At 42.8% G+C, this 23,436-nt stretch overlaps 1 protein-coding gene across 1 annotated transcript; it reads left to right on the top strand.

The window, feature by feature from the left end:
* The first annotated feature begins 1,524 nt into the window (after nucleotides 1-1,524).
* On the top strand, nucleotides 1,525-21,995 carry LOC118914234 (mRNA export factor GLE1-like). Its single transcript, XM_036888893.2, has 15 exons — nucleotides 1,525-1,734; nucleotides 3,361-3,471; nucleotides 4,894-5,042; nucleotides 5,302-5,362; nucleotides 5,556-5,810; nucleotides 10,781-11,012; nucleotides 11,576-11,688; nucleotides 11,836-11,905; nucleotides 15,440-15,582; nucleotides 15,678-15,868; nucleotides 16,400-16,529; nucleotides 17,372-17,476; nucleotides 18,580-18,662; nucleotides 19,340-19,403; nucleotides 21,680-21,995. Exons 1-15 carry the CDS (start codon nucleotides 1,525-1,527, stop codon nucleotides 21,746-21,748), a joined length of 1,986 nt encoding a protein of 661 aa, XP_036744788.2. The 3' UTR covers nucleotides 21,749-21,995.
* Nucleotides 21,996-23,436: the final 1,441 nt, after the last annotated feature.

The following is a 23,436-nucleotide window of genomic DNA, read 5'->3' as shown; positions in this document are numbered from 1 at the left end:
TCCCTTTGGTGAAATGGGAGCACTAGAAAGGGCTGGGGTTGGAACATTTCTCTCCCTCCGGCTCTTATAAGACTCTAAAGCTTTTTATTAGGGATCATCCTGTGCTCTGGAGAATTCTCAGCCTGGCTCCAGTGACTTCTGTTCCAGATAAGATGTCAACTATGACTCTAGTATTTGCCTGACTCTCCAGATTTTAGGGTGATGGTTTATATTAGGACCTTAGCTCTCAGAAGGGTCCAAGAAGAGTCACTGATTCTCAGTTTTTTCACCTTTTTCTTGCAAGGATGGTAATGATGACCTCCCATTGTTTACAAGACAGAACTCTACTCTGAAAACTGAATCCTTGGGAGCAGAACAAGAAATAAATAAAAGCACAACAGCAACAAAAACAATGACTATATAAATGTACTCGCTTTCCTGTTTTCCTCTCCTCTTTATTAAGTGGTAATTTGCTCCCCAATCAAGCATATTGTTCTGACTTACACTAGCACTTCATGGAAATGTATGAGGGTGTTCCCTTCCCTTGCACACATATGAAGCCAAGCCTAAAGTGTGATATATCTCCAGAATGGGTAATAAAATGTTGTTACAGAAACATGGCAGATATTGGAAACTTAGTTTTAAAATATGCACATTTTATTCTGTGATGGTTTTAAAGCAGGTTTTCAAGTTTTATGCAGCAGTAATATAACCAAGGAGTATAACATTTGGAAGTAGGAGATTAAATACCAGCACAGCTAAACATCTCTTGACAAAGCTACAATATTTGGCAATTGTGAACTCTCTAAAGACATGCCAGTTTATTTATTGGGTAAGACGGCCACAGTGTATTTGGGGACCCTGGTGTGCAGTGACCACAAGTAAACTTTAAGGGGACAGTCTCCACACTGCTAACCCTGGCTGTATCCTCTTTGGGGGCACCTGTATGGGGAGTATTAAGCATCATGAAGCACCAAAGTGACTATTAACAAGGGAGAGTACAGCCTGGCGTATGTGAAGTTAGTTACACACACAAGGACTGACAAGTCTTATATAAAGAATAATGACTATGAAGATATAGTCAGCAAAGAAACTCTGAAAACCCTGGGCAGAGGAACTCTCCTGGGGAATGACGTGGGGGATCCCATCTTGATATTATTTTAAATAAACTGTGTGTTAAGCAATGACTCTCCTCTTCACTATATTGAGAAGTGGGTGAATTGATGGAAAGGAAGCTTATAAAGTTTTCTTACAATTTAAAGGGGAAAAGCCGTTAGGGGAGGGGTTGCGCGTGCATGCCACGGGGGTGGATGCGCGCGCCAGTTTGGGCGTGGCTGATTCAAGCTTCTGTGTTGCCACAACAGAGTCTGCGTGACGGCATCTGCGAGACGGCATCTGCGAGACGGCATCTGCGAGAAGGCATTCTGCGAGAAGGCGTCTGTGAGAAGGCGTCTGCAGAAGGCGTCTGCGGAAGGCGTCTGTGAGAAGGCGTCTGCAGAAGGCGTCTGAGGAAGGCGTCTGCAAGAAGGCGCAGGAGCCTTAGCCATGCCATGGCAGGGTCGCTGTTGGGAGACCCTGGAGGCGCTGCGCAATTCGGCAAAAGGTCGCCTCCAATACGACCGCGACTTGCTGCTGTTGAGCGACGTGAGCAGTGGCGCTGGAGGGGGCGATGGCCCTTCTGATCCCTTGCCACTGACCCCTGCTGTTACAGAGCCCCAGGCGTGTCCTGCCCCGGCGTGTCCTGCCCCGGCCCCGGTGCGTTCTTTCTAACCTGCATTTGTTTATTGACTCATGTGTGTGCCTCGCCCTTTCTACGGTTTCTGCCCTCTCCTGCCTATTCGAGCCTTTCCGGGGAGCTCGCCATACTTTAGAGTTGCTTTCTTCTCTGAAGGTTTCATTTCTACCCGCAGCCAGACCAGTTCTAGCTCACAGGGTCAGTTAATTTGCTGTGCATTTCTTGTACTGGGCGATCCACATTTTTAGCAGCAAATGGTAAACTTGACCTAACTTACTGCTGCCAGTGAAAAGACCAGATTTTTAGAAGACATTAAGCTGTCTAAAGCTGAAGTGTTTAATACGTCCTACAACACTTGAACTTACCCGGAGAAAAATAATGACTGCTGCTTCTTGTAGCTGTTTATAGGGACAATGTTTACTACATCACCCAGTGTTCTTTTTATGGAGACCCAGAGAGAGAAATTCCCCTCTGTTCTTAACACCAAGAATACTAATTAATTTTATGAGCAGTTGGATTGTTTTTTCTCATGAGCATTGCATCTGTTTAACTCATAAGGTCTCCCTTTTTGTGTTGGCTGCTGGAAGGCTTAGTGTAAAATTTATACCAGCTCTTGAATTTATTTAGCATTCACTCTGCATGAATTTTTACCCTCTTTCGGCTCTTTTGTCCCCAAATTTGTTCTCCTACTTAAAAAGAGTTAAATTGTTATTGGTGGTGTCCTTCCTATTTGGTGCCAGACAGAATTGCTGAGATCCTCTCCAGGTATAAAATTCAGCCATTCTTGAGGTTAAATGAAGTTTTGGAGGGCTTTCTATAATGGATTATTGTATCATTTAGGAGTTGTGTTTAAGAAACAGAAAACCAATTTAAACCAGCTTGAACAAAACAAGGGAGAGAGAAAGGAATTAATTAAATAATTGATTATTAATTAATTTCTAAGTAGGCAGTCTAGGAGTGCATTTAGAATCAGTTAGGCGATCTGTTTTCTGCTTATCTCTGGTTTACATCATTTCTGGCATGATCCAGTGACCCAGGCACAGGCCTTTGCCTCTCCGTCTCTTGATTCTGCCTCACTCTTCCTGGTTTATTTTTCATGTAGACTCCATATGGCAAGATGGCTGTTGGTAGCTCTCGACACACACACATCTTCCTAGGTTAACATCCCCAGATGAAGAGAAAGCCCTCTCAGAAGCTCCATCAGAAAAAGAGAGGTGGACTCTGCCCCAGCTTGGGTCATACACCTCATTCCTGAAGCAGATACAGGGCGATAAGAGTCCTTTGATCGTAGGCTGGTTGCATGATTACTCCTGAGGCTAGGATTGCAGAAGAATTGGGGATGTGGGTTGGGGTTGCTCTATCCACATGACCTGGGCACAACTGGATACTTAACAGAAGAAGGGGGAAAAGTTTTCTGGGCAGAGAAAAACGAATAGTTAAGGAAGAAGAAAAATCTGCCCAAATCAACAAACATCCAGTTTTTAAGGAAAGCAATTCGAACAGGGTCAGTATCACGTAAAGCACACTGGTCTGACCTTGCTTTTATTAGTTGTTGTTCATATGTAAGGATGTGGTGTTTGTATAGAGAGGATAATACCAACTCTATCATCCTAAAAGCTTGATTTCGTCATCTTCTGTCTGTACAGAGCAAACATGAGACCCAGCATGCAGGATGTATGGCACGTCCATCCCCCCGGGGGGTCACAGTGGAAGGCTTCCTCCGGCTCTGTGAGGTGATGCGCAGACAGGAAGCATGGGTAAGTGACCTCTGAAGTAAGGCCAGGTGGGCCACCTAGAGAGCCGCATGTAAATACATTTCCTCGGGGATTATGAATGCCCACTTTGTGCTACTCATCATGCCCCCACTAGCCTGCTCAGGGTGAAATAGAGGGCATGGGAGGATGTCAGAAGATTTGCAGATCTCTGTAAATCATTACAGTACAAGTGCCTGGTATCCGCCAATTTTAGACTAATGATATGGGGAAGAGGGCAGGAGTTGACTGTCCACAAACATTCCAGCCGCTGTCTCTACTTTCAGCCCCATGAGCCCCACCTGATTTCAGGCCTGCCATTTCCCAGTCCTCAGCCTCTTGGAGGTTCTGCTGGTACACTGGCCTCTACCTGAGAGGCGTAGTCTGAGTGTGTGTCTCTTCAGGCTTTCTCTGCTCCGACCTGTCAGTCTGTACTTCTCCATGGACTCCTCTCTTCTAGAGAATGTTGGCACTTTTTCCCTGCTGACGATCTCCCTCGTGTGCTCTCTTATGTTGTCTTTTCTTCTTCTTCTTCTCAACTCTTATTTAAACAGAGGCTATGAGGAGAAGATATATATATGCTTTGTTTAATTTGCCTTCTTGCACTGGAAGCTTTAAAAAAAGTTTTAAAATAGAGTAACATAATGTATTTTGACATATCTCCATGACAGTGTATGTGGTATCTCATCCTCTTGAAAGGCTGCAGAGTATTCTCCATTATGACACACTGTAATATATTTAACCAATCCCCATTTAATTTGTTTAAAATTTATTGCCATTATCAACAGGGCTGCAGTGAACGACCTTGCTCCTAAATCTTTGCACACGTATGCAACTATTTCGTTCGGATAAATGCCTAAAGGGGACCTAGAGTCAAAGTATATGTATATGCTTCAGATTTTGACAGTTAAGACGTCACATCACCCCTAAAAACCATATGGGAACCCTCATGAATAATAATAGAAATATGTGGTCCTCTCAGATATAAAGGAAAGGGACTTAGCTAAGTGGAGATTGGCAAAAAATCTAGGCAAAATAATAGGACAAGGAAAGAAGTGAGCATGGCATGGCATGTTGGTGGAGTCAGAGCAACGATTTCTGTAGAATACCCTGAAACCGTCATAAGATCACAGAGGATGGAGGCTTCAACACTTGGGGCTATTTGGTACTATGTTGGTGAACTCCCACCCATTTCCAGCTTATACTGGTGTGACATAAAGGGGTAGGGTAAATTGGAGGAGTTCACCAAACAGCTGAGTTTAAGTATCAGCCCAAAGGGGCGAGCTGACTTGAGCAAAGTTTCTGAGAAGGTAGCAGATGATTCCATGCCCTGGAGTAGCCTTGGCATTGTTGGTCTGATGGGAGGGCATTCCACGGGGTGAGGGAGGCGGTACAGGTGCTCCACAGAGTGGTGCTGCTTCTCTCCAGGAGAGGCTGAGGTGCCGGCAGGAGTTTATAGAGAAGACGATGCGAGGCTTCGCTGACATGGCTTCTGAACAACTGAAGCAGTATGATGCGCGGAGGGAGCTGGAGCGTCGTAAAGAACTCCGGGGCCTACGCGAAATGATGGAGAAGAGGTGGGTTGCCCTTGGGGGGTATGACCAGGAATGTCAGTGTGCTCAACTGGAACTCTTTCCCAGCCCAAAACCCAAAGGGAAAAAGAGTCCAACTTATTTTGAATCCTTAAAGTATCAAAATAACAGAGAAGCTTTTAATGTAGAAAACTGAGCAACCCTGGGAAGAGGACCACCATCTGACAGAGAGGGAGGCTGTTAGGAGAGGTCAAATGACCACAGGAAGCATCCCCAGCTCTTCTTTCTGCCATTTTCCCCTCAGCTCCAGAGAAGCCCTGGCCCGCCACGAGAAGCTCAAAGCCGAGCATCGTCGCAGAGCAGAGGTCAGAGCCTGGGCAGTCCGTGTGGGTGGTTCAGCATCTGGCTGTACACTGCCTGTGGAGTCATGTTCTGGCAGTCATGGAGGACCTGGCCCATATGCCTTCCTGCTCTGGGGCCACACAGGACTTGAAGAATCTAGAGAGAGAAGGCCCAGGAGCCCTTCAGACAGAGGTAACCTGACAACCCTTCCTACAGATTCAAAATCAGATGCTGCGGGAGGCAGAGCAACGGCACCTGCAGCAAGTCGAACAGGAGCGGCTGCGGAAGGAAGAAGGCCAGATCCGCCTGCGGAGACTCTATGCCCTGCAGGAGGAGATGCTGCAGCTCATCCGGCAGCTGGACACCTCGGAGCAGCAGCACAGAGGCCTGAAGGCTGACCTTTCTGCCTTCCGCACCCGAGGCAACCGGCTGTGTGGCGTCATCTCCAGAATCATCTGGGCCAATTGTGAGGTGAGGGGGCTTCAGAGGGACTCTGTCTTCTGTCTTTGACATGGATAACCTTAAAAACAAAATTGTTTTCTGATTCAAAACTAGTGCCTGCTTATTGTAGAGAATGGCAAACATCACTTGTCATCTCCTAAGCTAGAGTTAGCCACTGTTACATTTTCTGTTTCTTCCCTGACAGTGTGTGTGAGATTCCCCACCCCAAACTGGACTCATCTAGGTAGAGTTTCATATTGTAACTTAAAAAGTACATGTTTCTTCTGATTGCAAAATACTTTAATTCATTCGGTAATATTTACCTGCTGTGCTTATGGTAAAAATGGAAACTTTACAGAAATGCATATTGCTTTTCTTTGAGCAGTCATTAAAAGTATTTTGATGTTTTTAAGGTGCTGTTAAGAAATGCAGGTATTGCCTTGACACATAGTAGATATGAAATAAATATTTGGTAAACAGATGAAATTGGAGACTTCCAACATATGCCATACTAAAATTTATTGAAAAAAATACTGCCTGTTGAATAGTTAAGTTTCTTTATTCTTACTACCATGCATAAAACAGCAGCTTATATGTCTTATCCATATTTCTGATTATTTGAGATGAATTCCTAGAAGTGAATTAGTCAAAGAATTTTCAGGTTCTTGATTCACATCCAGAAGTTATACCAATTCACACTTGTATAAATTGTATGTTCTCACCCTTAGTTCATATGTCTAGCAGAGTTCATGATTTAAAAAATCAACTTATATGACCTATAAATTATTAAGAACTTTAAGCATTTATCATATCTGAGGAAGAAATTTATTTTTATAGCCTGTTGTTCCCTTTGAATTCTCTCCATGGCTTTTGCTTACCTTTCTTTTTGTAAAATTTCAAACCTGTACAGAAGTAGGACAGCCCAGGGGGCCTCATGCATCCATCCCCAGCTTCAGCAAGACTCACCACAGGGCAGTCTTGTTTCATCTATTCTTCTACCTGCGACCCTCCCCCAGATGGCAAACACAGAAACATGTTGGTTTATCTGGGAAGTACTTTGGTATGTACCTCTAAAAGGGGTTTGTACCACTAAAAGTATGGCCCTCGTATGTATCTCCAAAAGATAAAACTCTGTTAATGTAACCAAATATTAATCTTACATCTAAAAAACTAAAAAGTTTCCTTAATATGACCAGATATCAAGTCATTGTTCAAATTTCTGTAATTGTTTCAAAATGTTTTAAGAATTGGTTAGAAAATTAACATCCACACAGTGTTCAGCCTTTTGGTTTGCTTTATATATGTCTTCTTCTTCCCAGATAAAAGATAGCTTACTGAATGTGCTATTCTAGACTTTGCTTTTTTTTTCAATTTAGGGGTTGTTTGAGGGGTGTGGCCCAGTGCTTTCAGGCTGCCACCCCCTGCCCCTATTTTTTTTTTTATTTAAGTGTCATTGATATACAATCTTATGAAGGTATCACATGAATAACACTGTAGTTTCAACATTCAGCCATACTATCAAGTCCTCACGCCCCAACCCCCCCGTTGCAGTCACTGTCTATCAGTGTAGTAAGACTCTATAAAGCTATAAAGTCATTACTTACCTTCTCTGTGCTGTACTGCCTTCCCTGAGACCTACCTATATTGTGATTATGGATTATAGTGTCCCTTAATACCCTTCTCCCTCCCCACCCACCCTCCCAAACCCCTCCCCTTTGGTAACCACTAGTGCTTTCTTGGAGTCTGTGAGTCTGCTACTGTTTTGTTCCTTCAGTTTTGCTTTGTTCTTATACTCCACAAATGAGTGAAGTCATTTGGAACTTGTCTTTCTCCGCCTGGCTTATTTCACTGAGAATAATACCCTCTAGTTCAACCCATGTTGTTGCGAATGCTAGGATTTGTTTTCTTCTTATGGATGAATAATATTCCATTGTGTATATGTACTACATCTTCTTTATTCATTCATCTATTGATGGACACTCAGGTTGCTTCCATACCTATTGTAAATAGTGCTGTAATAAACATAGGGGTGTATATGTCTTTTTGAATCTGAGATCTTGTTTTCTTTGGGTAAATTCCTAGGAGTGGAATCTCTGGATCAAATGTTATTTCTATTTTTAGTTTTTTGAGGAACCTCAATAATTGCTTTCCATAGTTGTTGAACTAATTTACATTCCCACTAACAGTGTAGGAGGGTTAACCTTTCTCTGCATCCTTGCCAGCATTTATTGTTTCTTGTCTTTTGGATGTTGGCCATCTTAACTGGTGTGAAGTGATATCTCATTGCAGTTTTAATTTGCATTTCCCTGATGAGTAGCGATGTGGAGCATCTTTTCATGTGCCTGTTGGCCATCTGAATTTCTTCTTTCAAGAACTGTGTGTACATATCCTCTGCCCATTTTTTAATCAGGTTGTTTTTTGGGTGTTGAGGCATGTGAGTTCTTTCTATACTTTAGATGTTAACCCCTTATCAGATATGTCATTTATGAATATATTCTCCCATACTGTAGAAAGTATTCTTGTTCTAGTGATGGTGTCCTTTGCTGTACAGAAGCTTTTTAGTGTGATATAGTCCTACTTGTTCATTATTTATTTTGTTTCCCTTGCCTGAGGAGATGTATTCAGAAGACTTTGCTTTTTTACACATAATTTATCCTGGAGATAACAGCTTAGCAACACATAGAGTTTCCCTCATTTCTTTACATAACTGCAGAGAACAGTACAACCACAGTTTATATGCCATTTTTGATGTAAAGAAATTCTGGGTTTTTTTCCTCATTTAATCCATCTGCAATTTGTTTGATGATTGGTGGGAGATAAAGATCTTAATTTAAAATATTCATACTGTTTTATCACCACTTTTCCATCCTGATTTGTAAATCTCTTTTACCAAACTAAATACTACCCTGGGAGCTCTTTTGCAATAATCTTTTCTGTTTTCTTGATATGGGTTTTTATTCTTATACCAGAATCACCCTCTTTTAGATATAGCTGTATAATATATTTTAGTATCAAAAAGGGAAAACTTAACATGAATTTCCTGTAGAATTTTCTTGTTCTACTACCTTGGGCAAGTTGGTTTAAAATGAGAGGTGTCATTGATTTACTGGACAAAACCATGAAATGTGTTTATAGGACAGAACATAGAAAATAATGTAGAATGTCTCAATTCATTTTATAATCCTGATAGTCAAATTCTAACACAATAGCACACACACAAAAATGTGCATTTCATTCTGATTTATGAAATCTCATTTATGAGAAGAAGTTCTAAATAAAAGATAAGTAAATAAAATTTATCAGAGGCACAAAAGAATAATGCATTATCACAGGTGTTAGTCAAAGAATAACGTGAAGCTGGTTCAGTTGTTATGAAATCTGTTCGTGAAATTCATTTCATTAATAGGTTAATGAAGCAAATCATATATTTATCTCATCTGTTATTGTGAATGTGTATGTTAAAATTTGATGTCCTTTCCTAATTAAAAAAACTGACACAGTAAACAGAATAAAAACATGTTTCTTGTTAACATGATCAAGAATATGTATCTATCTATGACTACATTTCAGATAACGCTGTTAAAAGTGGGAGACAAATAATATAGCACATTATTACCTTTCTTCAATGTTGTTTTTAAAGTTTTAGCCAATACAAAATAATGATAACAAAGTATAAATAATTAAATGAAGAAATGTGATTTGGTGATAGCATGTCTACCTCAAAAGCTAAGAGTAAGAAAACTGGAAACTATGAGGTTTTTTAAATGAGATTTTAGTAATGTGGCCAAGTTAAAAATACTCTGTCAAAAAAAAAAGTTAAAAAATAATGATGAAATACAAAATACCTGGAAATAAACTAGCATGAAATAGATGCAATTTACATGGAGAAAAGTATGGAACTTAGTTGAATTTATAAAATGAGGCTTGAATGAACAGAAGAATTTACCATGTTACTGAGGCCTCCTTAAAGTAAGTTACCAAATTTGCCCAAATAATAAATCTAGTGAAATTCTAATAAAAAATATGTAGACTGTTTCAAAAAGAAATCTACTGATAGGGGACTTGCAATCAAATAAAAAAACATTTTCTAACACCATAGTTAAAGCAGTTTCTTCTTGCCTGCGTACAGACAGCAAGATTAGTGGAACAGAATAGCAAGCCCCAGAAAGACACACATTTTTTATAGGTAATTAATATATTACAAAGGTATCATTTCAAATCAGTGGAGAAGGAGTGATTATTTAGAACCATAAAAGCAAATATTAAATTTGTACCATTCTTTCATCTTACTCCATATTTCTGGGGTGTTTAAATGTAATATTGTAAAGAAACAAGAAGAAAAAATTATGTTCAGTGGGAAAAAATTCAGGTGAATATTTGAATTAAGGCACGGAAACCCTGTGTAAGCATAGCAATAAAAGCCAATGTAAATGGAAAGGATCGTAAGTGTAAGCACATAGACATTAAAGACACAGTTTATAAGTTAGGAAATGTATTTGTGGCTTATACAGCAGAGCTATATTCAACGTCCGTGATACAAAGAGTTCTTGTGATTTATGGGAAAAAAGATAAGCACATCACACTCTTTCTACCTACCTCCATCCCACTAATGGAAAAACGAGCCAAGGACAGAACAAGCAGCTTATAAGAGCAGAAATATAATTGCCTAGTAAATGTTAAAGTAAGTTCAAAATCACCATTAGCATATGGAATACACAGTATCATTTTTATCTGGAGTGTTGTCCGAAGCTTTTAAAGAACTATTCCAGCTATTATTAGTGACAGCATAGAAAAATCTATCTTCAGATACTGTGGATGTGATGGTAAATCGGTGTTACCTATAAGACAACAGAAAACAGTAGGTCTGAACGCATCGAATGCGGGTACTCTGTTGGCACAAAAAGCCCAATTCTGGAAGTGTATTGATTTGCGTGAGGTATGATTCCATTCCCAGGTGCCTAGGCAATAACCACTAAGGTCTGTCTCTGTCACCCTGACAGAACGGCCTTCCCACGGCAGAGGACCAGGCTGTGGCCGAGAGGGCTCTGCAGGAAATGCGGGACCTCCTTAGGAACCTGGAGCAGGAGATCACCAGGGCCTGTGAGGACAAGAGGAGGCAGGAGGCGGAGGAGGCCCGGGTAAAGCAGCAGGAGTCCCAGGGGAAGCAGGGGCCTGAGGTCCACACAGAGTCCCTGGCTCCCAGCCAGGGCCTAGGAAGGAAACAGAATGAAGGTGAGTTTTGGTGTGGCGAGAACCCTTTAACTCTGTGTGAAAAGAAAAACGAATGTGCTTTAAATATTGTGTTAGGCCACAGGACGGTTTCCTAGAACTTTTACATAATGTGCTTTTACTGAATTGCAGTCAATTTGGTTACTGTGGAGCCTGACCTCAGATTGCAGCCTGTGCCATGAGGATTGAAACTGTGTGTAATCCTAGTAGATGTATTATTCCAAGCATTTCTGCCACTGAGTATTTTAGATAAACATGTGTGAACAAGATATGTGTTCATTTACTACATCAGGGAATAAGTATAGCATACCAGTTGAGAATAATGCTGGTTTTGGAGCCAGATTGGTGGCAATCTAGTTTTTCTGCTTCCTAGCAGTGTGACTTTGGAAATTACTTAACCTTTCCTTGCTATTGCCTAATGTATAAAATGAAGATAATTACAGTGTGTCCTTCACAGGATTATTATGATGCTGAAAACAGTTCATAGCATATGTAAGGAGATGAGAATAGTGCCTGGCTCATCAGCAAATGCTGGCTATTAAGAAAGCCTCTCTGTTACCCCTCAGATCTCCAGTTCAAGGCTCAAGACAGCACAATGCAGTGGTACCAGCAGCTACAGGACATTGCCAGTCAGTGTGTTTTGGCCTTTGAGGGACTGACCAGCAGCAAAGACAGTCAGGTAGGCAGCAGTGTAGATCAGGAGTTCTCTGGGCCTTCTCGTGCTGTGTCCCCCAGGAAGGTCTCTAGCCCCTCACGTTCCCTGACCCTAACGGCCTCTACTCAGCTCTTCAAAACTCCCTGCCTTCTCACTGTTTTCTTCGGGCAGGTCAGAAAGATAAAGATGGACCTCCAGAAGGCTGCCACCATCCCAGTGAGCCAAATCTCCACACTATCAGGTTAGTCAGAGGGGTTAAGAGCATGGCCCTTCACTTCATTTTATTGTTTTTAAGATCCTAAATGTATTTATCTGTAAGGTTTCTATAAACAGAATGAATTCAAACAAGCGTTCACAGTTGAATCAGGTACGTGTCAGTTCTGTGCGTCCTGTTTTACTCTGCTTTATTTCCTCTTCAACACACAGAAGGTAATTGTTATGTGTTTGTTGACTCGTGTTTTAAAAATAAGCTATGTATTAGTAGTAAATTATTTAGCAAGGCTCTTAGTTGGAGTTGAAAGTTACTGCTGAAAACATTTCTAAGGGAACCTAGGATGTGACCTTTTCTTTGCTTTTGTCCCATTTCATCATCTTTCCAAACTTGAAGCCTGTCTAAATACTTTAAAACAAGTCTGTTTCTCCCCAGAGACTGAGATTTAGAGTAAAAACCAGACAGAAAAGTCCCTTCTTCCTCTTCTATAGAAACAAGTTCCATTTCACAGAAGCCTCCGGATTACCGACTGCGGCCAAGTGGCCAGGGCGTGTGTGCAGCTGGAAGGCTGCTCTGACTTAGCAAGGCTCCCGGGGCCCCTGATTAACTTTTTACCTAAAAAGTATAGGAGAGTCTCAGCTTCTGCCCTTGAGAGGCTATGTCACAATGTGGTAGGAAGCCGGGGAGACAACTTTTCTGTTGAGGCTTCAAGAATGTAGAGGAATCACAAGGTGCTTGGGTGCTTGAGATTGAAGCAATGTCACAATGTGTTCATATTGTGGGACTCAGTGGTACGGAACAGCTTGTTGATCATAGTCGTGGAGGCCCATTCATTTATAATACGAATACCTGGGTAACCTTTACAGACATAGATTAAAATATAACTAGCATCCTGGGTACACCTATATAGCTCCCACCGCAACGGTTCCTGGGTGCTGACTCACCCCCGCAAACCTCCTGGTGAATGTATAGAAGGCACGGCCCTGCTGCGCTCGGGGCTCAGCCTGTGGATAGGAATCCGCTGAGCCAGGGCCAGCACTAATAAATGCTGCTGCTCCCCGAACGTGTCCCCAGTGCCTTGTTTGTAGTTACACAATACCTGCCACAACAGAACTCAGTAACACTTTGCTGCCCGAAATTCTCTCTGGAGCAGGGCAGGGTATAAACAAATAGGAACGTATAGCTTTCAGGAATGTGAAGTGCCTTTCCCTGTGGTAGCCACAGGGGAGATGCTGACTAGATGGCCGCTCCTCGCCTGCACTGCCCTCCTCAGCTCATCCCCAGGCCCCCTGAGTGACCGCAGTCAGCCCCGAGAGCTGGAGGTGCGTGCCCCTCCCACCTGTCCACAGCTGTATTTCCCCCTTAGCATCCTGGTTCAAAGGACAGGTGTCCTTCCAGCCCACGGCTCCTTCTCCCTCCACTTGTTCCCATCCCTTCCTTCAAGACTTCACCTCGTCATTTCTTGCCTTTCCCTCCTGTTTGCTGCAAATTGTTCCCTTCTGTAGGCTCCTTTCCCTTTAAACATACTTAAGTGCCTCACATCCTAAAATGTTCCCTTTCATTCTATATGTAAGTATTTTCTAGTCTTCCTCGTGGGTGTGCTTGGTGCCAGGGATTATTCCCTTCCTTGTGGCCTCTATTTTGTGGCCCTCTGTGACAGTATTCTCTTCCAGGTTCTCCTCCTACCCCTCTTCCTCCTGTGTGGGCTTCTGCTCCCTCTAACTGTAGGTGTTTCCTAGGAACCCATCTCACCCCTCAGTGCTTCTCATTCTGCACACACCGTGGCTTCCAAGGTGACCTCCAGTGCCGGTGACTCTGCAGTCTGGTTCGTTCCTTTCCACTGAGCTCCAGGTTCCCTAGCTTCTGCTGTCTGAGCAGTGTCTCTCCTGGGTGTTAGTGAGCGGCTCCCACATGCCTAGAGTTCAGTGCGTTCCAGTCTGAACTCGTCATCTTCCCACGCCTGCTTTCCTCCTGCTCGTGCTAAGTGACCAGCACTGTTCCCAGCTAGTCACTGAGCTGGAAACCTGCAAGTCCGCTTAACTGCCTCCTCTGTTTCACTCACTCTCCCCATCTGACTAGGCTCTATTTTTGCTGTTCTTCACTTTTCTGTGTGTCTCCTGACTCTGTCCCTTTGTCTCTGTCACTTCTGTAAGCCCTTGTCCTGCAGCCAGACACAGACGTGTACTAGCGACAGTGCTCAGTAAACATCAGGTCACTGAGAGAGCACCCAATTCCTGTCTCTTTAGAGGTGGATGTCCACGAGTTGTTAGATTCAAGCAGAATTTAAGTATCTTCGGTGCTGGCGTGGTATATGGGACGTGGGAGGCCATGTCAGCCATCGGGTGGGGGGCTGGCTCTCCTAACAGGAGAAGTGTGAAGAAAGGGACTGGATGGGGGTTTGGGCCAGACAGCTTCCCTGAAACCCTCAGTAAACTAGTAAGTATGGATGTGAGCTGGGTGCGTGTGTATGGAAATGTATGTATTTTAATAATCTCTGTAAAGTTTGAGTCTCTATTTCTGTTTTTCTGGGAATTATTAGCCTTGGGGTTTCTGTGATATCTAATTATTTAATTCTTTGTTCCCTCCTCCTTTTTTTACTTCCTAAGAAATGGGGTTGGCTTTTTTTTTTTTTTTAATGGAACTGAATTGGTGGTTTGGGAAGGATATTTCTGAGATTTTTATAACATTTCTCCAAGTAATTAGGAATTGATCCAGTATTTCTAAACTAGCAATGCTGTATTCATTCATGTAAATTTTCATTGCAAATAATGGAAACTAATTTAGAGTTGCTTAATCAAAAATAAAAGGCATTTGTTCTTAAGGTAAAGGGGTTTTTCACAGAACATAATGGCAGGAATGGGGCTATATGGCTATGTTCTCCAGAAGCAGAAACTTTCGTGCCTTTCTCTCCTCAATCTTATCTTCACTCTGTATATCTTTGTTCTTATTTTTGGTCCACATGGCAGATGCTGGACCCACTGCTCACAGGTGTGTGCTGTAGGCCAGCACTGCCAGGAGATGACTGTCCATTGGCTGGTTCAGCCTGCCCACTCCTCCTCTAACTGTTGCCAGTGCTGGGGATGGGGCACGCAGGACCTGCAATCCAAACGGCTAGTGTAGCCCACTCGTCTGTCTCTGAGGATGAAGGAGAGCAGGTCCTGGGGCGGCGGGGGTGGGGCATCATTATGTGTTGGGGAGATCCTTTAGACGTTTTTTTCCTGGAGATGATATCTTTGTTTTGGAGATACCAACCACAGCCCATAGGTTCTGTTACAGTTCACACCTTTTCCATACTGTTTGTCTCTCTATTTGATGTGTCAATTTCAGAATTACTTTGTTCCCAAGTAAGGAATTCTTTTGAGATGGTACCATGTTGTATGTACTTCTGCACCTCAGACAACGTGCATTTGATTGTCAAATATTTATCCATACCGGTATTTTGACTTCAGGCTCTGAACTTCTATAGCACTTAATAGCTGGAGTTATATAGAGGCCTTGTTATTACAATGATGAGAAACGATCTGCAGTTGTGTCTTCTCACTAAACTATCTCTGTCATATCCAGGCTCAAAGCTGAAGGAGGTCTTTGACAAGATCCACGACCTACTCTCTGGAAAATCTGTTCAGTGTGGTGAGCGCACCGTGTCTGTCACACTTCACCCACAGGGTCTGGACTTTGTCCAGTACAAACTGGCAGAGAAATTTGTGGTGAGAAACCTTATTGCCAGAGGTACAGAAGGGGTTGGTACACAATGTTTAAGCCTCCCTTGAGTATTAAGATTGTCCCGTCTCTCTGTCCCCAGAAACAAGGAGCTGAGGAAGTGGCCTCGCACCATGAGGCAGCGTTTCCCATCGCAGTGGTGGTGTCCGGGATCTGGGGACTCTTCCCCAAAGTGGGGGCCCTCATTCTGGCTCATCTGCACAAGAATTGCCCTTACTCGGTTCCTTTTTACCCAGCCTTCAAGGAGGGCATGGCTTTGGAAGACTATCAGAGGTAGAGTTGTTTCTCCTCACTGGCTATGAGGGTGATGAGTGAAAGAAAATTGAATCGGGATTCGTTTCACCCCCACTTTCAGCTCCTCTTAATGCCCCTTGAGTGAACTATCAGAAAACACAGTGTCTTTCATGCAAACTGGGTGACTTTTGGAATTTGTGGATTTAGGTTCAATAATCAAGATAGTTTAATGGAAAGAATACTGGATCTAGAATCCAGGGGGTACCTGCTTTGTCATTTAATAGATTTGCAAAATGGGTAAATCATTTAACCCCTTTGAGCATCTTTTTCCTTATTTGTCTGTGGGGGCAACGATATGCGTTACCTCCTGTGAGTTGCGTCAAAGGGTTTAGATGATGCACAGATTCGATCATGGAGATGAGTACTTTGTAAATTAAGTATTCTACAAATGTAATATCTAATAATTTAATAATGCTAAACGTAATACTAATGTAGTGTTATTTTAGCCATGAAAATAGATCGTCACCCTCACTTCAGCCTTATCACATTGAGATTTTTCTTCCGACATAGGATGCTTGGCTACCTAGTGGAGAATTCCAAGGTGGAAGAGCACAGCAGATTTCTGAAACGCATGTCTGGGATGATCCGTCTGTATGCTGCCATCATCCAGCTCCGGGGGCCGTATGAGAGCGAACAGGAGGTAGCCGCCCAGGCCTCCTGGCAGTGATGAGTCAGCCCTCAGTCTCGTGTTCTAGCTGAAGCAGATACTCTATGCAGGGAGTCCTCCAGAGAGGGCAGTCTAGTTGCATGTTAAGCTAAAGGGTATTCCTGCTTCATAGGTATTCTCTAAAGAAGTTCATGTTAATTATTAGGAAACTTTTGGATCATTAGAGCCATTTGTTCAAGGACTAATTCATGTAAGACACTAAAGAACTGGGTTTGTAGAAGAGGCTGTCAGACAAGAGTAAGGTAAATCAGTCATTAAGGTTAAAGATTTTATTAGAAGAAGTGTGAGCAAGAAAGTGTCATATTAGACCCAGTTGGTCATGTCCTCACTGACGGACAGATGGAGGCTTAGCAAGCCACAGGGATCCACACTGTCAAGGATAGAGCCATGGCCCTATTCTTTTCCCAGGATACAGATTAGAGATGAAGAAGTTAATGGACTTGCAGACGTGAAGAGAAAGGAATATAAATGAGCCGGATCTGAGCAGTGTACTTGCTATGTCCCAGGTTCTGTGCTAAAGGCAGCAAAAGTGATGAGTAATAAGTAAAACATCTATAAGGGTAGCTGTTGGCCTGTGGAACTCCTTGAACTATAGCTGACAGATGTGTATTCAGGGGATCCTGAAAAGAGTATGTGGGTTCCAGTGTGCTGGAACATTTAAAATCATGATTTGCTTGGGTTGTGCTTCTGCCCTGAGGCATGTGCTTGTTTTAGGTGATCTGCGGGTTCACATCTAATGGCTGGATTCTAACATTGGGAATTTAGATCACTGAATAAAATGAGATAGAATTATAGGCAAACTTCTGTTCTCTCAGGCTTATCCTCATGTCTTAAATCATGGCTGGCGTTGGTTGGCAAAGATCTTAAACATGGAGCCACTGTTGGACGTGACAGCCACCCTCCTCTTTGACTTTCTGGAGGTACGTGATACAGTTGTCCCAGAAGGGAGGCAGTGGTTATGGCAGCCCTGAGACCCCTGCGTGATATGAATGGGATAGTGGGGTGGACGTAGAGGCGAGTGGTGAGCAGCTCTAGGACCCAGTGTCAGAATTCCTTCCCGAGCTCCAACACAGACCAACCTAGCTCTCCACTTCTCCCACTGTTCTTTCCTTCTCTCTGGATGTTTTCTTGTTTTAAACAACAGAAAACTGCATCCTAACGCGAGGGAAAAGGTGAGTTTATTTTAGAGTGGAGAGTGACACCAAGAACGAAGGGTGGGGCATGTGGCTGAATCTCACAAGGGCCGGGACCAGGAACGAGTGTCACCAGGTACCAAGAGTCTCTCTGGGCCACGTGATTGATCATTTGTGCTTCTCCTGCAAATTGCCTCATTCTTGCCATATAAGCCAACTTTCCTCCAGCTCCCTGTGCACAGTGGAGAAGATGGCCATCCAGGCAGTATCCCTCAGCCTCAGCGTGGTCACCCAGCCTAGTGGAACTGGTGTCCCACCACCGTGACCCCTAATTCCCAGGAGAGAACATAAGATAAACCAGTGCTCCCACTCTAGGGTGAGGGTGAGGCTTCTGTGGGAAAGAGACACTTCTGAAAGAATAAAGGCTTGGCGTACATACCATACAACCTGGGGTCATTTGGCCTATAATGTCAATAGTTTCTAGTCACCTTTCAGTTCCTGAAGTTACATACATGTGTAGTGATCCTGAATCACTGAGAACACAAGTGGTGTTCTGTATACTGTGCTCAGTGAGGTTGAGAGGTATGCCACATGGTTCGAAAGGCTTCCATTCAATAGAATCGAAGAATATTTAAGTTTGATTTACATTTTCTGGTTTTCTGAAATAACTGGCTACCTGGCAGTCTGGTTAAAGGGAGGTATTGGCATATACAGAGGAATGCTTCTGAAGAAAGTTGAATTTTTCCATCAGTTCCCGTAGTTAACTAGCCAAGTGGCATTGTGGCTAAAATTCTTGATATGAATGGAAGGCAGAGGGCTGGTTGTGCTGGAAGGGGTCTCCCACGTGAGTGAATTTTCATTCTCTACTCTGTGCCTGTCTTCCCCTGCAGGTATGTGGGAATGCCCTCGTGAAGCAAAACCAGGTCCAGTTCTGGGAAATGATGCTTTTCATCAAGGAAGACTACTTACCCCGGTATTAACTCACTGAGCAGACACTTGGGGGTTTGGTGGGTGAAACTCATGACAGCAGATACCTGTAGGCACTGTTATGTGCTGTTTTTGATTCAGTTTAAAAGACCTGTGCAAAGTGTGACACCTCCCATCTTTTCTTGATATTTGAACAAACAGTTCTTAAGCGTCTCTCTTACACATTACTAGCTAAAAGAAGAAAACAAATTAGGAAGATCTTAGATTCAGATACCGAACATTTTTAAAACTCTGTCCTTTCCAAACTCCCCCAGATAATCTGGGATGGTGATTACATGCAGTTATGAATTAAACAGAGTCAAATCCCATCAATCAATAAATCTGTTGGAGAAACTGATTTATCGACCATCTGGCTTGAATCTAGTGTGGCTTTCCCTCTATCTGTAGCCTTCTTACCCTTCCCAGCTCATTGGCATCTCAATGGGGAGAAAGACATTGGCAGCCATATCCCACCTGACCACGGACACCTTGGGGAGGAACAGTGCTCTCTTCTCCTTTGTCTGGTTTGGAAAGAAAGTTGAGACCATTTGGAAAAGCAACAGCATTCTTAGTCTTTTAAGACATCTCTGCCCCTTCCTTCAGATCAACAGGGTGCTGAACTTGGCTCCAAAAGACAGGTGTAAATTGTAGGTGTGACTCAATGTCTCTTTTCTCTCCCTGTAGGATCGAAGCCGTCACAAGCTCAGGGCAGATGGGTTCCTTCAAACGCCTCAAACGGTTTGTGGAGGTAAGACACCCTTAGACCAGCATGTCCCGAACTGTTGCTGTCCTTGAATGGGCCTGGGTCTGACAAGCTTCAGATCTCTAGACTCTGATTGCAATCTTCTCTTGATTTTTCTGAACCCTACATTTTTTTAAATCTCTTCTCCATCCTTGCTGTAATTACATCTTCAAAGACCCTATTTTTTTTATTTTGTTATGATAAATCTACACTTACATGCAGAACATTCTGTTTACTAGGCTCTCCCCTTCACCAAGTACCCCCCACAATCCCCATTACAGTCACTGTCCATCAGCGTAGTAAGATGCTGTAGAATCACTACCTGTCTTCTGTGTTGCACAGCCCTCCCTGTGCCCCCCCACATTATATATGCTAATCGTAATGCCCCCTTTCTTTTTCCCTGCCCTTATCCCTCCCTTCCCACCCATCCTCCCCAGTCCCTTTCCCTTTGGTAACTGTTAGTCCATTCTTGGGTTCTGTGATTCTGCCGCTTTTTGTTCCTTCAGTTTTTCTTTGTTCTTAAACTCCACATATGAGTGAAATCATTTGGTACTTGTCTTTCTCCACCTGGCTTATTTCACTGAGCATAATACCCTCTAGCTCCATCCATGTTGTTGCGAATGGTGCGATCTCTTTTTTTCTTATGGCTGAGTAATATTCCATTGTGTATATGTACCTCCTCTTTATCCATTCATCTACTGATGGATACTAAGGCTGCTTCCATTTCTTGGCTATTGTAAATAGTGCTGCGATACACATAAGGGTGCACCTGTCCTTTTCAAACTGGAGTGCTGCATTCTTAGGGTAAATTCCTAGAAGTGGAATTCCTGGGTCAAATGGTATTTCTATTTTGAGCTTTTTGAGGAACCTCCATACTGCTTTCCACAATGGCTGAACTAATTTACATTCTCACCAGCAGTGTAGGAGGGTTCCCCTTTCTCCACAACCTCGCCAACATTTGTTGTTTGTCTTTTGGATAGTAGCGATCCTTACTGGTGTGAGATATCTCATCGTGGTTTTAATTTGCAATTCTCTGATGACTAGCAATGTGGAGCATCTTTCCATGTGTCTGTTTGCCATCTGAACTTCTTCTTTGGAGAACTGTCTGTTCAGCTCCTCTGCCCATTTTTTAATTGGATTATTTGCTTTTTGTTTGTTGAGGTTGGTGAGCTCTGTATATATTTTGGATGTCAATCCTTTATCAGATCTGTCATTTATGAATATATTCTCCCATAGTTTAGGGTACCTTTTTTTTCTATTGAAGATCCCTACATTTTTGTCCATGATTCTTTCGTAATCTTATGGGCTGCCATTTCATCTCCTAAGTCACTGTCCATATTGCCTGTGGAAAGCTATCCTAAGAGATAAATAAAATGTGTTGAATAACTTGTCTCACCAGTATACTTTTTTGCATAATGGCCAAGGTTTTGGTCTCAGTCTCAGGTCTGGGGAACTGGTTAATTGGTCACTTTTCTCCATGAGAACAAACCATACTTTCAGCCAGACTCCTCCCCTGTTTCCATGAGGCAAACATTTTTTTTTTGGTATCCTTAATGTACAATTACATGGGGAACATTATGTTTACTAGACTCCCCCCTTCACCAAGTCCCCCCCACAAACCCCACCACAGTCACTGTCCATCAGTGTAGTAAGATGCTGTAGAATCACTAATTGTTGTCTCTGTGTTGTACAGCCCTCCCCATGACCCCCACAAACATTGTACATGCTAATCATAATGCCCCCTTTCTTCTTCCCCACCCTTATCCTTCCCTTCCCTCCCATTCTCCCCAGTCTCTTTCCCTTTGGTAACTGTTAGTCCACTCTTGGGTTCTGTATTTATGCTGCTGTTTTGTTCCTTCAGTTTTTTTTTTGTTCTTATACTCCACATATGAGTGAAATCATTTGGTACTTGTCTTTTTCTGCCTAAGAGCCAAACATTTTTAAGAGGTTAACTTTGATAAATAATTTATAACTCTTTGGTAGGTCTTCCAAGACTGTCCACAGACTTCCAAATTCCAGTGGCCCTACGGGGAGAACAAGTGACAGCAAACTAGGCCAGGCCCTGGGTGGTGGGGCAGGGGAGGCACAGTGACTGCAGAACACTTGTCCTCTGTCATGCCTCACGCAGAGGCAGACGTCTTACACAAAACACTATACATTTTCCCTTCTGACTGCTGCTCTATAGGACTTAATGTGCTGCGCCTCAGAGTTTCTTCTGGCTTCAGAGTGCTGGAAGGAGTGTTACAAGAAAATCATTGTTTTCTCCATCTTTCCCTGACCAGGAATGTTGGCAGCGCCAGGAGATTCCTGTGCCCAAGGGCTTTCTGCCCCCATCCTTCTGGCATTCTTGATGTCTGCCATCGTCCATCACCACCATTTTGTTGTGGAAGAACAGTAATAAAGCAGCTCAAGACAACTGTATTTGGAAAAAGGCATGTCAGATGCAGAAATCTACCAATACCCATCTTTATATATTTGTGTCTTGTGACCAGGAATGAAGATTTTCATGGGTCACAAAACCTAGGTGGCCCCTTAGTATATTTGATGACTCCCTAACGGGTCCATATGCTAAGCGATGGACTCAAAAGGTCCACTTTTACAGTGACTACAATGGGGTATGTGGGGGGACTAGTTAATAGGGGGGGTCTAGAACCATAATGTTCAAATAATTGTATATTAAAAATACCAAAATTCAAAAAATAATAAAAATAATAAAAATAATTTTTAAAAACGGTCCACTTTAATTGTCTCAGTTAGTAGCCAAGGCCCAGTCATTACCTGCAAGTCAAGGTTATGGTGGCTTTTGCTTTCCTCAGCTTGTGACATAATTCTAAGTTCAGAGGACATGCCTGATGTCGACAAGGATGAAGTCCCAGACAGCATCAGAGGTAGTTTAGTGTCTGGGATTAGGGCTGTTAGCACATGTATTTTGAACCAAAAAACACTGTTTGTTCTTTAAATTTGGAATTTGGTCTGTGGACCACTAGGGATGGAAAAACCAGGCAGGTGCCTTTGTGTTTTTCAGTTTGGGTTCGATTGGGCTGAGATGGGGCCTGGTATGCTGTGCACAGGTTGAGCATCTGTAAGCAGTGGACGCAGGGTTAAACATGTTAGGGAAGAACTGAGAACTGCTTTCTCATTTTTTACATGTTCTGCATAATGAATGATGATAGGGCTTGGTTCTTCGGATAAAAATGGGATTTGTTCTGTGGAAAGACTCATTCTCCTTCATACTGCAGAGGCAGCAGCCATGTATCTGTTCCTCTGGGCTAAATGTCGGGGGAGGGATGTTTTAGGGGTATTCCCTGCTATTCTTGAGTGGCTTGAAGTGGTGTATTCCATGAATTATTGACTTTGGTACCAAAAAATGAGTAATAAATCTTTATTTTTAAAAAGCCATTGCTCAAAAATGAACAAGTGGGACTATATCAAGCTGAAAACCTTCTGTACAGCAAAGGACACCATCAATAGAACAAAAAGGTACCCTACAGTATGGGAGAATATATTCGTAAATGACAGATCTGATAAAGGGTTGACATCCAAAATATATACAGAGCTCACAGACCTCAACAAACAAAAAGCAAATAATCCAGTTAAAAAATGGGCAGAGGAGCTGAACAGACGGTTCTCCAAAGAAGAAGTTCAGATGGCCAACAGACACATGAGAAGATGCTCCACATCGCTTGTCTTCAGAGAAATGCAAATTAAAACTACAATGAGGTATCACCTCACACCAGTAAGGATGGCTGCCATCCAAAAGACAAACAACAACAAATGTTGATGAGGTTGTGGAGAAAGGGGAACCCTCCTACACTGCTGGTGGGAATGTAAATTAGTTCAGCCATTGTGGAAAGCAGAATGGAGTTTCCTCAAAAAGCTCAAAATAGACTTACCATTTGACCCAGGAATTCCACTTCTAGGAATTTACCCTAAGAATGCAGCACTCCAGTTTGATAAGGACAGGTGCACCCTTATGTGTATCGCAGCACTATTTACAATAGCCAAGAAATGGAAGCAGCCTTAGTATCCATCAGTAGAT

Source organism: Manis pentadactyla, chromosome 1 (genome assembly GCF_030020395.1).
Source record: "Manis pentadactyla isolate mManPen7 chromosome 1, mManPen7.hap1, whole genome shotgun sequence".
Lineage (NCBI taxonomy): Eukaryota > Metazoa > Chordata > Mammalia > Pholidota > Manidae > Manis > Manis pentadactyla.
The sequence above is the reverse complement of the archived record's forward strand: the minus strand, read 5'-3'. Positions and strand labels throughout refer to the sequence as shown.